General features: G+C 35.8%; 8 protein-coding genes across 8 annotated transcripts; 2 read left to right on the top strand and 6 right to left on the bottom strand.

Annotated features, from left to right (window-relative positions):
• Positions 1-384: 384 nt before the first annotated feature.
• Positions 385-3,300, bottom strand: C9374_004507 (uncharacterized protein; the record flags this gene model as incomplete). Its single annotated transcript, XM_044694154.1, has 1 exon — positions 385-3,300. One exon carries the CDS (start codon positions 3,298-3,300, stop codon positions 385-387), a length of 2,916 nt encoding a protein of 971 aa, XP_044548849.1.
• A 297-nt stretch (positions 3,301-3,597) lies between these two features.
• On the bottom strand, positions 3,598-4,368 carry C9374_004506 (uncharacterized protein; the record flags this gene model as incomplete). Its single annotated transcript, XM_044694153.1, has 2 exons — positions 3,598-4,280; positions 4,356-4,368. 2 exons carry the CDS (start codon positions 4,366-4,368, stop codon positions 3,598-3,600), a joined length of 696 nt encoding a protein of 231 aa, XP_044548848.1.
• A 47-nt stretch (positions 4,369-4,415) lies between these two features.
• C9374_004505 (uncharacterized protein) lies at positions 4,416-5,528 on the bottom strand (the record flags this gene model as incomplete). The annotated part of the gene is made up of 1 exon (XM_044694152.1): positions 4,416-5,528. One exon carries the CDS (start codon positions 5,526-5,528, stop codon positions 4,416-4,418), a length of 1,113 nt encoding a protein of 370 aa, XP_044548847.1.
• Positions 5,529-5,716: 188 nt separating this feature from the next.
• On the bottom strand, positions 5,717-6,037 carry C9374_004504 (uncharacterized protein; the record flags this gene model as incomplete). The annotated part of the gene is made up of 1 exon (XM_044694151.1): positions 5,717-6,037. One exon carries the CDS (start codon positions 6,035-6,037, stop codon positions 5,717-5,719), a length of 321 nt encoding a protein of 106 aa, XP_044548846.1.
• Positions 6,038-6,320: 283 nt separating this feature from the next.
• On the bottom strand, positions 6,321-6,908 carry C9374_004503 (uncharacterized protein; the record flags this gene model as incomplete). Its single annotated transcript, XM_044694150.1, has 1 exon — positions 6,321-6,908. One exon carries the CDS (start codon positions 6,906-6,908, stop codon positions 6,321-6,323), a length of 588 nt encoding a protein of 195 aa, XP_044548845.1.
• Positions 6,909-7,050: 142 nt separating this feature from the next.
• Positions 7,051-8,238, top strand: C9374_004502 (uncharacterized protein; the record flags this gene model as incomplete). Its single annotated transcript, XM_044694149.1, has 3 exons — positions 7,051-7,578; positions 7,672-7,922; positions 7,977-8,238. 3 exons carry the CDS (start codon positions 7,051-7,053, stop codon positions 8,236-8,238), a joined length of 1,041 nt encoding a protein of 346 aa, XP_044548844.1.
• A 293-nt stretch (positions 8,239-8,531) lies between these two features.
• C9374_004501 (uncharacterized protein) lies at positions 8,532-12,629 on the top strand (the record flags this gene model as incomplete). The annotated part of the gene is made up of 3 exons (XM_044694148.1): positions 8,532-11,843; positions 11,906-12,232; positions 12,285-12,629. 3 exons carry the CDS (start codon positions 8,532-8,534, stop codon positions 12,627-12,629), a joined length of 3,984 nt encoding a protein of 1,327 aa, XP_044548843.1.
• Positions 12,630-12,795: 166 nt separating this feature from the next.
• Positions 12,796-13,567, bottom strand: C9374_004500 (uncharacterized protein; the record flags this gene model as incomplete). Its single annotated transcript, XM_044694147.1, has 3 exons — positions 12,796-12,872; positions 12,933-13,156; positions 13,275-13,567. The coding sequence occupies 3 exons, from the start codon at positions 13,565-13,567 to the stop codon at positions 12,796-12,798; spliced, it is 594 nt and encodes a 197-aa protein (XP_044548842.1).
• Positions 13,568-13,780: the final 213 nt, after the last annotated feature.

Genomic DNA, 13,780 nt, shown 5'->3' with positions numbered 1-13,780 from the left:
AGTGTGCGAGTTGTTGTTTGAGATATTTCTTTAAAATTTGGTTCTCTCTCTTTGAGAATTGTTTTAGGATAAAAAGACATGTCATGAGAATGGCGGTTTAGATGTCATTGTCATTGGGCTTGAATCTACAAGAACTTTCTAAATTTGTCAAGAGAGAGATTTTCATGCTATCCACAAAGATAGTATCAAAGAAACAATGAATGTTAGGTCCAAATGCTACTTCTCATACATACAAATATATTCTAGACCTTTCTTGAAATCTTTTCAAAAGCGCTTCCAAATTGATAAAAGAGGTTTACAAATAAGAAACATTTAAAATTAAATATTATTCAAAACTAATTCACAAATGACAGGTTAGACCATAAAAACTCCAACCAAATTTTCTTATTTGATCATGCTTAATTTCTTAGAAATCCACTCATTCATATTGGTTTCAGGAACTTTTTCATTCATGGCTTGTTCAACGAGCTCTGGAATGTCAAAATTGTGGTCATTCAACACTAACTTCATATTCAACAATGCTTGATGATAGAATTGTTTTGTTTTGATGACTAATTCCTCATTGAGTGAAGCAACTTGTTGTTGAAGTGGTACAAGTTCATCTTGTTCAATTTGTGCTCGTTGTTTAGAAAGAGCTTCTTGTAACTCTTCTTGAATTTTCTTTGTTTGTTCTTGTACTTGTTGTTGGAATTCCACACGAAGAGAATTTTCTGAATTTTCTTTTTCCTTTTTTAGAGATGTCAGCTTGGTTTCATACTCTTGTTTGAGTTGTTCGAGTTGTTTGGCGTGTGATTTTTCTAACTCATCACGTTGCTTTTCATTTCGTGAAGTAAGTGTAGTTTTTTCTTGCTCTGCTGTTTTCATCCATTTCTCTTTTTCAGATGCCAACAATTCTTGAACTTCATTCTTCCATTTGACTTGTTCTTGTGCGAGTAATTGAGCGAGACGATTCTCCATGTAGAGTTTTCTTTCTTCTTCCTCTTGTTGGCGTTGTCTGAGATCAATGGTAGCTCCACGAGGAGAGGTATGATTGGTTTGTTGTCCTTTCGTCTTTTCTTCTAATTCTTTTTCTTTACTTTCTAAATTGAGTGTAAGTCTTTCACAAAACTCGGTCAATTCCTTGTTTTGTTCCTCCTTCTCCTCTAATTGTTGTTTGAGATTATTGGAAAGAGTTTCTAATTCTGTTTTTTCTTTTTGAATGAAAAGTAATGTTTCATTCAATTTCTTAATAGCATCTTCTTTTTGAAGATTTGTAAATGTTTCCTTTTTAAGAGACATGATCGTTTCGTCCTTAAAGGCAAGATCCTTTCTCAATTCCTCTAACTCACCACTCAAGAGTTGCAATTGATTTTGATAATCCTCTTCAATTTCTTTCATTTGTTCTTCCATTACTTTAATGGCATTGTCAGCAGCTTCTTGTTTCTTGAGTATCTCTTGATGATTGGTAGTGGATGCAGCTTGAACATTATTGGATGCTGAATTTCCCTCTTCCTTAATGACATTTTGCAATTGTTGAATCATGGAAGTAGTAAATTGAGCAGATCTTCTTCCAGATAATACAGAGAAGGAACTGAAATCATCAGCAGTGGATAGACCTCCAAGACTGATACTCATGGATTTTCTGTGACCAGCTGTGTTCAAATTGGAATTCATCAAATTACTGCCTCCAGAAAATAGTGAATCAACATTTTCAATTAAGAATCGACACACTTGACAAATAATTGGCAATGTTTGTTGTTGTTTTTGCAAGTGAGCTCGAATGGACATTCTCTTAAAATCATCCAATACGACTGCCACAGAAGATTGAGGAACAAACATTAAATTGGTTCCCATCACAATAGCCATTGTCTTGGGTGTCATTTTTGTCACTGTTGAATATTCTCCAACACTTGCTAATTTCAAAATACTGAGCAATTCACGAAGGACACTTTGATTAGTTTGTGGTAATGTATGAATCAATCTCTTAGTTCCTTCAAACACATAGGTATAAACACTTGGATCCGACTCGAGAGAAATTTCATCAAGTTCGATATAAGGTTCATAGAGACGAATGAAATCATCATACTTTTCATAGGTCAATAAAGGATCTTGCATTTCACGTAAAAATCTCTTCACTAAATCAGCAACCATGTGAGCATCGGTTCCAGGAGCAAACTGAACACCATTTGGAAATAAATGAGGAAATGCAAGCATGGTGTTAAATTTCTTGACAAATTTTTCAATCTTCATCTTGGAGCCTGCCATTCTGAAAATTCCTTCACAGCACAATCTTGGTGGATCTGATTCGCTTGGTGAAGTTCGAAGAAAGTTAAAACAAGCTCTCAACACAAATGGAATTTTAACTTCTTTCAAAAGAAAGAGAGCTGGTTCTCTGACATGAAATCGTTCTTCTTCTGTGAGAGAACTATACAATGTTTCAATGTTCTTCCAATCAATGCTTGCTGATGAAATGGTTTTCATGGAGAGAGGTGAACGAATGGTGAGAGGACTCATCAATGTCGTGAGTTGAACCTTTTTTCCAGACTCCAATTCAGAAACAATCCAATTGCTATTTAAAGCATTTGCTTTCAAGTGTTTCATTAAAAAGTGGAAATTAAACAATGTTTCATTCTTGCAAATGGTTTGCAAATAATTTCCATAGACCTTTGCCTTAGTAGGTGCACAATTTGGAAACAATTCCAAATATAAGATATCATGAACAGGTGCTTGTGCATCACTGGAGAGAATGTGAAAATTATGAGCATATTCTTTCAATGAGAGAACGGCAGATTTCATTTTGATAAATTCTCTTCTCATTTCAACATCTCCTAAATCTGATTCTTGTGTAGATGTAGAAGATTCATTGGTATTCTTTCTGTCAAGTAATGCAAAATCATTTTGTTGATAATAGAAACTTCCAGGAACACTTTTTCTCTTTTTTGATGAAACTCCATACATCATATTGACGAGACCTGTTCCAAAAGATGTCATTCGGTTATGACCTCTTTCAGTGCTAGATCCTCCTCCGCTACTGTTGTTACTTCCAGTGGAAGAATGTGACATGGTTGATGTGGAATTTGCGTCAGAGCCAATGATCATTTCTGGAGTGATACATGTAGTGGTCATGACAAAACAAGAATTTTGTGGAAAGATCATTTGGAGCTCATCTTGTAATTGCAGAAGGACATCACTGAATGTTGTTTGTTTTGCTTTTTTGCCTCCGATTTCAATGATTTTTGAGTGGAGGGTATTTGCTTGATCGGTAGGTGATAATTCAATGTGGAGAAGAAGTTTTCCAGAAGAATTAGAAGTAGAGGTCATTGTGGTGATTGTGATGAATTGTTTCTCTGTTAGGTAGCTCTACCGATGACCAGCAGCAGGTGTTCAATGTTTTATATTTTGAATTACTCCAAGTGTGGATGATGATAATCGAGTGAATGAACGTTGATTCACACACTGGTGATAGTATGATTCGTGATCGGGTGTGATGCAACTGATGACAGTTGTGTGGACGATTTTTCATACAGAAGAAATAGAAAACGTCTGTCATTTGTCAAGCGCTGCAGTAGTTTACAATACAGTCAAATTAATTTCAGATCCTCACTGTTCACAACAAAATTACGGCTTCTTGGCCAAAGCAACCAAATTGAAATACAACTGCTCTGGATTGAGTTGCATGTAGTTACGAACAACTTTCACAACATCTTTCAATAAATCTCCCGAGCTCTCTCCTCTATAGCATGGGTAATTTCTTCGACCGTCCAATTCAAATACTTTTCCTTCTTTTTCAACGAAACAAACAAAATGCAAATTTGTATCTTCAACTACAGCAGAAGAGTTTTGTGTAGATAGAGCACTACTTGCATGAGCTTCTTCGACTCGGTTGTCCTTTTCTAATGCTTGAGCAATCTGATCGGGAGTTTTGCCCTGACTAGCGTCGAGAAAGTCCTTCAAAAAACTGTCTTTGTCAATATTTAAAAGAGCAGCATTGTTAGCCAAAGAATGTACAATTGCAACAGTTCCGCATGCATTTCCAATCGTTTGTTTCATGAAGAATAAATCTTTTGGGAAAGTATCCTTTTGTTTTTCAGACTCCGCATCTTCTTTTGATTGTAACTCTTGATTTTCTTTTGTGAGAGGAAACAAAAGCATCACTCCAACAACAGGACGAGGGACTAGTTCTAACAACTCATCGTCAAGCCCAAAAACATCAACATATTCGTATGCGCTGTCTGCTCCGATACCCAATTTACCTGCATATGAATTCATAAGCTCTGGATTTGATTCCAAAGGAAACCAAGCTATACATAATAGATTTTAATTTGAATTGATGTATTGTTGTTTTGATGATCCGATGTGATCAAACGCTTACTCACTTTTTGTTGACATTTTTTTTTGTTCCTGGTATTAATAACTTTGTAAAGGTTCTTGGAATTTTACTTTTTAACAATGTCCATATTGATGTCCCAAAATGCCTTTATCAAAGCATTCAACGCTTTTTGCTCTCGCTCGTTCAATCTATCCACCAGAGGTTTGAATTTTTCAGGATGCTTTTTGTATGCTTTGAAATGAGTTAAGATTTCCTTAAATACATGTGCCACTAGATCATCATCAAAAATTTCCATTTCCTTCTCGAGATCTTTCTTTTGTTCAGTCTTTTCCTTTTCTTTTAGTCGTTTAGAAATTTTGTCTGGTGTATAATCTCTAAACAGTATATCAAGAAACAATGATTGATCCTTATCTGGAAGTTTTTCGCAAAGTTGTAACAATTGTTGTGGATTTTGAGTATAGTGCAGTAAATTGTCCTCAAAAACTTTAAGGGCTTCCTTAACAGCGTCTGAGGCTTTCTCCAATAATTTTTTGGTAATATTTGTGTCATTAGCGCTTTCCAAATCTTCATCTTCCAGGTCGTCCTCGGTTAAATTTTGCCAAATCTTTGCATTTATATCGCTACCCACCATGGCTGTATTTTTCACAGCCTCTATCACTTGGGGATCATTGTTAAAGAATTTTATAGCATCGTCAGGTTCCTTTTGCAGAAGATTCATCAGAGATGACAATTCATTGGGCTGAAGCTTTGAAATAAAATGATCGGCTGTATTCTTGTCTGTTATCATTGATTGTCCGGATTTTAGTAATTCAATGTATATTTGTTTCAGTTTTGATTTAGGTACATTTCCTTGCTTGTCTTGAGAAAGACTGTTTAAATTTTTAAATTCTTGTAGCAATTGTTTTTTGAATTCCTCATCATCGGAAAGGTCATCCAAATCTCCGTCATCGGAATCATCCGAGTCATTGAGAAATCCTTTGCTAGATAAATCCTGTGCCAGTTTTTGCGTTAGCATATCCACAGTTTTTGAATCCAATTCCAAATCCTCATCATCAAATTTAATTCCAGACGAAGAGCTTTTAGAGGGAGCTTTTGTTGATTTATCCTTTTCAGAGGTTGCGCTTGGTGTTGAGACAGGTTGTTGTTTGTTCAAAGTTTCCATCAAATTTTGCATAAACGACTCAGCCGACGATGAAGACTTTTGGTTCTTGTTGAGCATTTTTCTTTTGAGAAAAATTACATGATAATTTAAATTCTTTTGATTTAATCAAACATATGAATTAATTCAATAATTAATTTATTTTATTTGTACAAAGGAAGCCTAGGGTGTCAAAAAGACGATTAGAAAATTGGTTGATGTTTCTCAGTCATCAAGACGGTTCAGCATGCTTGTTGCACACAAGTAATTTAATATCCGAAACCATAGAGGGTTCTTCCTTGTCTCTTCAAGGCATAAACCACGTCCATTGATGTAACAGTCTTTCTTCTAGCGTGTTCGGTGTATGTAACAGCATCTCTAATAACGTTTTCCAAGAAGTTCTTCAAGACTGTACGAGTCTCATCATAGATTTGACCAGAAATACGCTTCACACCTCCTCTTCTTGCCAATCTTCTGATGGCTGGCTTGGTGATACCAGCAATGTTATCTCTGAGGACCTTCTTGTGTCTCTTAGCACCACCCTTTCCGAGACCCTTACCACCCTTACCTCTACCAGTTGTTGTAGTCATTGTTGTTCGTTGTTTGTTGTTGGAGTTGTTTCGTAAGAACGAGTTGTTGTTTTGTTTTTTTTGTTGTTTCAATGACAGAGGAGCAAGCACGGCATTTATCCCTGAAAGATTCCTCGTTGCATACCAAAATTTTTCGTAACGGCCATTGTAAACTGGCCGAAAATTTCGATCCGTTGTAAACTTTTGCTGGTGAATCAACAACCAAACTCACAAAAAACGTGAAGATGATGTCGCATTAATTTTTATTATTGATTGGTTCATCATCGCACTCACATAGTATCTTTTACAAGGTATCTTTGTCTTTCTGTTCCTTTTCATCCTGTTCCTTGATCTTTCTTTGGTCGACCTTCAATCTCTCAATGGCTTCTCCGATTTCAACGCTTGCATCACGGCCTCCGGGATAGTCGCCAAACTTTGCAAAGTGCAATTCTCTCATCATGAGCCTTGTCAAGTCTGGATTTTCAACATAGGCATCACATGCATAACAAAAGATGGACAAATCAGCCAAGCTCAACACCATCGAATGATGGGTAGATTCATGGTGATTCATCATGTGTCCCTTTCTGTATCTGCTGCAGCAAACGGAATGGCATTGAAGACAAAGCCAGTTCTCGATACGATCTCCACACACGGAGCAAGGAGCAGAAGCATTGGTTTCATCTCCTTGTTTTGTCATGACTGCGAAAAGAGACTTTAAAGCTTTCCGATCATTGTGCGGCATGTTGAAGTGATTAGGATCATGAAAATGAGGACAATTACGTAAAGGCTCCACTGCAAATCCTACTCCTTCGATTTCATAACTCTTGTTATTGATTGGTGCTGTTGTTTCGTTTGTGGACGATGAGGCTGATGATGAAGAGGAAGAGGACATGATTTTGTTTTTTTATGGATGCTAACAATAGCTTGGAGTGCTGCTGCACTTCCAGTGTTCGCAACCTTCTCCTGTTCAACATGTTGTTTGCTCAGAACACCACTTCATGATGAAAATTTTCATTTCAACAACAACAATAAAAATGAGCTCTGAATTTTCTCTCGCCAAAGAGATTGAAAAAGTTTTGGCCAAGAACAGAGGTGCTACCGATGACGAAGAGCAAGAGGCTGTTGATTCGTGCGACAGCATTTCTGAAAATGATGAGTTTGAATATGATGAAGAATGTGGAGAGGAAGAAGAGGAAGAAGTCGTTGAAATTTCGGAAAATGAAATGTTGGCTCTTTTGGATGCTGAGAGGGATCCCTTTGAAGTTTGTTCTCAAATATTCGATAAAGAGAAATTATTCGGAGATGAACACCCTGAGGGTGAAATAATTGTTTCTCCAAATTTGACCATTAAACATCTCAGAGAATTGCATCAGAAAGGATTTGTTGTTATTGATAATTTCATTGAAACAGAGGAAGCAAATGAAATTTATTCACTAACAAAGAGAATTGCTCATACATTTAAGCCGGCATGCGAGTTGAAAAAATCGATCGAGGACTCTTGTGATGACAAATTTAGAGATAACCTGGCAAGATCTGACCTTATCAAGTGGCTTCATCCAAAAGTAGGTTTCATTTGAAGTTTGTAGCACATTTCTGACACTGTAATGATTTTTGATCCTTTAAACCACGCTTCCTCTATCACTCCTCAATTGCAGGATTTCACTACGAACGACAATTCTTCGTCATCCTACTGCTCTCATTGCACTGATAATGAGGAAGACATCATTCTCTGGAAAAACAACCATACTCTTAGAAACATTGTTCTTAACAAATTCAAAGTCATCCAACAACGCCTCCATGAGTTCGCTCCATGCATTAAACGTGAGGATGAGGGTATGGAGCTAATGTGGTCGCTCTATAGAGAAACTGGCACTTTTTATGAAAAACACAGAGACTCATTCCCAAGGTAAGTAAGACAATTTTAAGAATGTCACCAAAATATCTCGGCTCATTCACACAGTAATGGCAAGGATGAAGGACCTCTAGATCAAAGAAAAGTAACTGCTTTACTCTACCTTAATACTGAATGGGTTGACGAAAATGATGGAGGAATGTTAAGAGTGTTTGTAAAGCCAGAAAACCATTCCAAGCATACAGAAAGAATTACTAAGGAGATTAATCCAATAGCTTGTCGCTTGGTACTGTTTTTGAGTGGAGCTGTAGATCATGAAGTCTTGAAATCGTTCAAAGACCGTGTAGCTCTCACTTCATGGTTCTCGTAAAGAGTAAAGGCCAATTATCAATATCAAGGAGATTGACGTCTCAGACATATTTTCACTTGTGTTCTCTTGTCTTTGTCAACTTTTATGAGAATTTTAGACACATACCTCTTTTCACATGACAGATTCCTTTTGAACGAATATTTTCACTAAAATGACAAACAAATACCGTTAATTGGCTTTTACTGGGATTAACCAAACGTTCAAGCTATCAATGTCCAACACCGCGGAACCATATCTTGCGTTTCTTGATGGATTTTGCGGTCAAAGATTTGATCAAAAGAAAACACTTCAATATGAAGCTTATGAGGATATTCTCATCAGCAACACTGCACATAATCTGCTTTGTGTGCTTTTTGACGTTGCTCGTCGGAACATTGATACTGTCTCCCAATGATCAAGCACACGCTCAAGATTTACGATATTGTTCAATTGCCAACACAACAGTGATACCTCTCACAACCAACCTAATAGGACAACAAGCTGGAATTTTATGTCCATTTGGGTTCATCAAACAAAGAAATACGACATCAGGATTGTTGAATTGTGTGAGCATAGTGGATTTATTGAATGAAATTGTTGACAAGAGAGATTGTTGGTTGCCACCTGGAAGAGATGAATTTTCAACACCCTATTTTAACACAACCAGTTGTATTTTCAATTTTCTTCATTGTTCACCCAGAACAAAAAAGTGCAGCATGTTCAACACGAGGAGTTTTGGAGATTCATGTGTGGATCGATTCAGTTGTGTTGGTTCACTTCAACAAAGTCAAATCAATTGTTTTCAAGGAAAATGCACCACACTTTCAAGAACACATGTTTTACCCATTGGAGCTGACTGTAGCACTGATCCTTCATTTCCAGCTTTTATTAGCTATGAGAATAATACCTTCTCTACTTGCAATGACAAGTCCCTTTGTGTGTCTACTGGTGGTTCATCTAAATGTCTGAGAGTGCAGACAGGCAAAGCTCCAAAGTTTGGAGCATGTGGACTATTTTACAGAGTTGACAATAACACCGTTACAGATACAAGTGTAAGAGTGTGTGGATATGCACACGTTTGTTCAAACACAGAGAATGGTTATTGCTTACCAAACTATGCTTCTACCGACTTTTATGATACATTTAGAGCTCCTTTTAAAGCTCTCACGAGCCCACCTGAAGAATTTGAGCTCCAATTAAGCTCTACCTTTATGGACACGAGGCAAGTTTTTACTACAAGAAGCCACTCTTTTTGTAAGAGTAACTCTGGATGCAATGGAAAAGCGCTCGGTCCTTCTGCCTTACAAATCAAGACTAGCTATTCTTATATGAAGGGCGGCTCTAGTTTTAGTGGATCATTCGCTGAAACATTCAACAAGTGTGACATGAGTCAGAAGAAGTGTGTTCGAACTTTTGCAAAAGAGAATGGAATGACATGTTCGGAACATGCAGAATGCCGTTCCACCTATTGTTCACCTCTCAACATGACTTGCTCTGAAATGGCAAAAGAAATTGAATGTGGTCCAAGTGTTGCAAATGCTTCTTTGAGTGATTGTCCTGGATATTCTCAATGTGTTTGCACCAATTCAAGTCGAGGGGTTTGCATGAATTTGTGTTTTGGTGAATTGGCTGACTTACATTCATGTTCATATAATTTTGGAGTCGTTGGGCCAAACAGTCCCATTTCTAAAATGGAGAATAGTTTGATACCATTCATTGACAATCAATCTTCAATATTTTCTCTTCAAAATGGAAAGTGTAAAGAATACATGATCAAATATTTTGAATGTATGAAGAACAATCAGAAAGAATTGAATTTAGAAACTCTTGACTTGCCTTATTCTGAAACAGTACAACAACTGGCAATGACAAGAAAACTTATTTTGCTCTCTGAGCCAAATGATATTTTGTTGAAAAATAATTTAGCGAATTCATCATCATATTCAGTTGATACAGACATTTTCGCAACTGCTGAAGTGAATATGACAAGTATTGAGAATAATCATGTTTCAAACATTTCAGAAGTCTCTCTTTCAAGAATTGATTTATTCAACGAAAGTTCAAGCTCTGTGATCATGAAAGTGTCAGACATTTATTCAAATTTTAACATTTCAGAACAAGTGGTTGTCTACGTTTTGGAAAGAATGGCTGGATTGATTCCCAGATACAAAACAAAAGAAATTAACTTGAAAACCAAGATGAAAGTTTGTGGGTGTTGTACAGCAACAGTGACCAATTATTTACAACAATCACTTCAAGGAGGAATTTTACTTAAAGGCAATGATTCCACTATTCTCACATCAGGATTAGTGTCGTTCACAGAGTTGTCATTGAGTAATACAATCTCTGGATTTGAACCAATCATGGGACATAATTCATTCTTGAATCGAAATTGGTATGAAAAGTGTGACATTATTCTGGTTCCTCCTGATGACATAGACTTGATCACACTCTCAGTGATGAATAACATGTTGATTTTAGATCGAAACTCAACAAATGGAAATTCTGTGAAGGAATTAGAAGAAAAATCCATGACAGAGTTGTTCTTGGTTTTAATTTCAAATTTACCTTCAAAAGTATTGTCAATTTCAAGAGGTGTGAGAGATTTTGCCATGACCAATCAACCGGTATTCGATAGACTGGCAACAATATTTCGAGATGCGGTTACAGAGAATTACTTGCATGTTTATGATGTTGTCAATTTGATAAGATCAACCAATTCATCTGATTGTTCTATTTTCAATTCAACATTTGACATTAAGGCCTATCATAGAGCAATATTCTCATATCCAATGTCATTTGACAGCTCCATTCCATTCCCTCTTTCCTCACCTTCATTTGTTATTGAGAATGATCAATGGTTCTTGCAGAAACTTTCTTTTGGAGCAGTATCTGATGATACCTTGATGAATATATTCTCAAGATTGGTGAGTCCAAAATGCTACAGTAGTTACAATTCATATTTGGGTGTGTTCCATTATAATGATGTCTCCAAATATTGGGATTTGGTGTTAAAAGACTCAATGTTATTCATTGTCATTGCAAGCTGTCTATTGTTTTACTTGATATTGGCAGTAACTTATAGAAATAGCTTGGCATTGAAGAGAAGACTATTCGCACCATTTATTGGACCATTTTGCATGATGATTATTTGTTTGGTTTATATTGAACCAATTTTAATGTCATTGTTCAAGAATGTTGGAAAGAACATTGCTCCTTTCATTCCAATTCCCAATCTGTTCATGTCACTATTGAGTGCTTCTTACATTGTCGTTTCAATAAGATTTTATTATTTGAGAAATTTATATCAAATTAGAAAAGGATTGGATGAAACTATGAAGAACAACAAGATGAATAACATGAGAATTTACAGAATATTTGTTCAACCTTATGTCACTCTTTCATTGGTGATGATCATCACTTTCATTCTGTTTGGAATTTGGTTTGGAATCTTTTATGGAATTTTAGAAAGTATTATCATTGAAAGATTTGGAAGATTTGAATGGACACTTCAATTTGATGCATCATTGTTGGCATTGACCACTCAATTTGGATTTTTGAGTTTAGTTTCAATCCTTTGTTTATTTGTTGATGCCATGTTCAACTTGAAGAAAATACGAAAACATGTAAGTGTTGATCAAATGCATGCAAATTTAATGAACTTGTTGAACACGTGTTGAAACAATAGGGAATTGGATATTACTTTATGTTTGACGATCCATTCCACATGAGAATTGATATCATATCACAACTGTTAATCTTTTTTATTTCTATTCTTGTAATATTGGACATCTTTGTTTGGAATACCCTTATCATTAACAGAATTGGAATTGCTCTCTTCTTCCTTTTCTCTCTAATGATATTTGGTGGAAATATAATGATGATTGAAACTGCAATTTCAATTAAGAATAGAAGACCAAACGGTTGTTTGGACTCGTTTGCTGACAGATTAAGCGTTCTTGAAAGCGAATGGGTTGAAAATATGAAAGATGTTCATTTTAGAGAATTGCAAATGGTATGTTGAGGATTCATTTATCAGCATTTAGTAGTAATAATAATTTTTTCAGAAATATGCCAAGAATGAATTCTCTTTGGAAAACTTTTTATTGTATGAACATTTAGAAAAATTGGAGAAGCAAAAAGTATTAACGTTGGAAGATCTCTATTATCTGCAAACCACCTATCTCAGTAGCTTGTCCCCTTACTCAATCAATTTACCTGCCTATTGTCACACCAAATTTGCTGAGGTTTTGGCAAGAAATGATGTGAATATTCAATTCAGTGAGCTTGACACAATCAAGAACGAAGTGATTGCTAACAATCTGGATACATTCAACCGACTGACGTTAACTAAGGAATATAAGAAGTGGAAAGAAGTTGCATCGTTCCAAACTCAAATGAACGTTAAATAACACAAAATTTCATGTACTTTCTTTAAACTCTTGCTCCAGAAATACAATCATGAATGTTCATCAACACTGGCTACAATATCATTGTTGGAACAACAAAAGAATGGTGTGTAATATCAATTTTATTAAATGCGTATTTACTTGCTCAAATGTGACCAATATCATTGGACTATAGCAGCTTTAAATCTTTTGTAAATTCTAATAATCTTGCAGGACATGGTCCAATTGCGACAACAGTTGCTGTACCTTTTTCGTGTTCACCAAATTAAGAGTTAAAGCTCAAGAAATAAGAGTTTTAACACATACCTGGTTCTACTTGTGTTTTTCCTGCATCTAACACTCGATATGTTGGAAGTCCTCTCTTTTTGGCTTCGTTTTCATATTGTTTCATTTGATTGGCGTCAACTTTAAGTGCAACCTTAGCAGCTCCGAAATGATGCCACTTGTTCAACCATCTCAACTGTTCTTTGTATTGTTCATTGTTTGGATTTTTCTTAACTTTGTGGTGTATGGATCGATGAGCTCCAAGACTGTAAAACATTGTCGGAAATGTATCATTTACGAAATAATATTATTAAATTTTGAAGTAATATTAAATTATGAATCATGAAATGTACAAATAATTTCAAAAATCATCCAAATCATTACCTTGCATGTCCACATTGTGCACACATTTTTCCTTTACCCATATTAAGATCACATCTTACCAACAAGGTCATTTTCTTTGGATCGGAATCTTCTTCTTCATCATCATCATCGGAAGCGTCTTCATCTTCAACATCTTCCCATTCTTCATCTTCGTTTTCTTCCTCTTCTTGTTTTGTATCTTCTGGCTTGATGACCACAGCAGTAGGGCCTCGGAGCAAATCATACGATTTTGCAACAAGAAATCCCGTCAAGAAAGACCCCAACAGGATGGTCAAGGTTTCATAAGAAATCATTTTTTCTATTTTCGAAATTTTAAAAAATTGGACAACAGTTGTGATATTGGAATCATACAGACACATGAAAGGTTGACTGTTAGACTATGATGAGATGGATTTTTCAAAAGTATTTCTCATTGTCAACCAGGGTTGAGCATGCATGTAAAAACAAAATTTAACAAGACTTTTGCAAGGAATTGATTTACATCATTTCAAACGATTTGGACAAGG

Source organism: Naegleria lovaniensis, assembly GCF_003324165.1.
Source record: "Naegleria lovaniensis strain ATCC 30569 chromosome Unknown tig021, whole genome shotgun sequence".
NCBI lineage: Eukaryota > Heterolobosea > Eutetramitea > Acrasida > Naegleriidae > Naegleria > Naegleria lovaniensis.
This window is presented reverse-complemented; position numbering and strand designations above follow the sequence as displayed.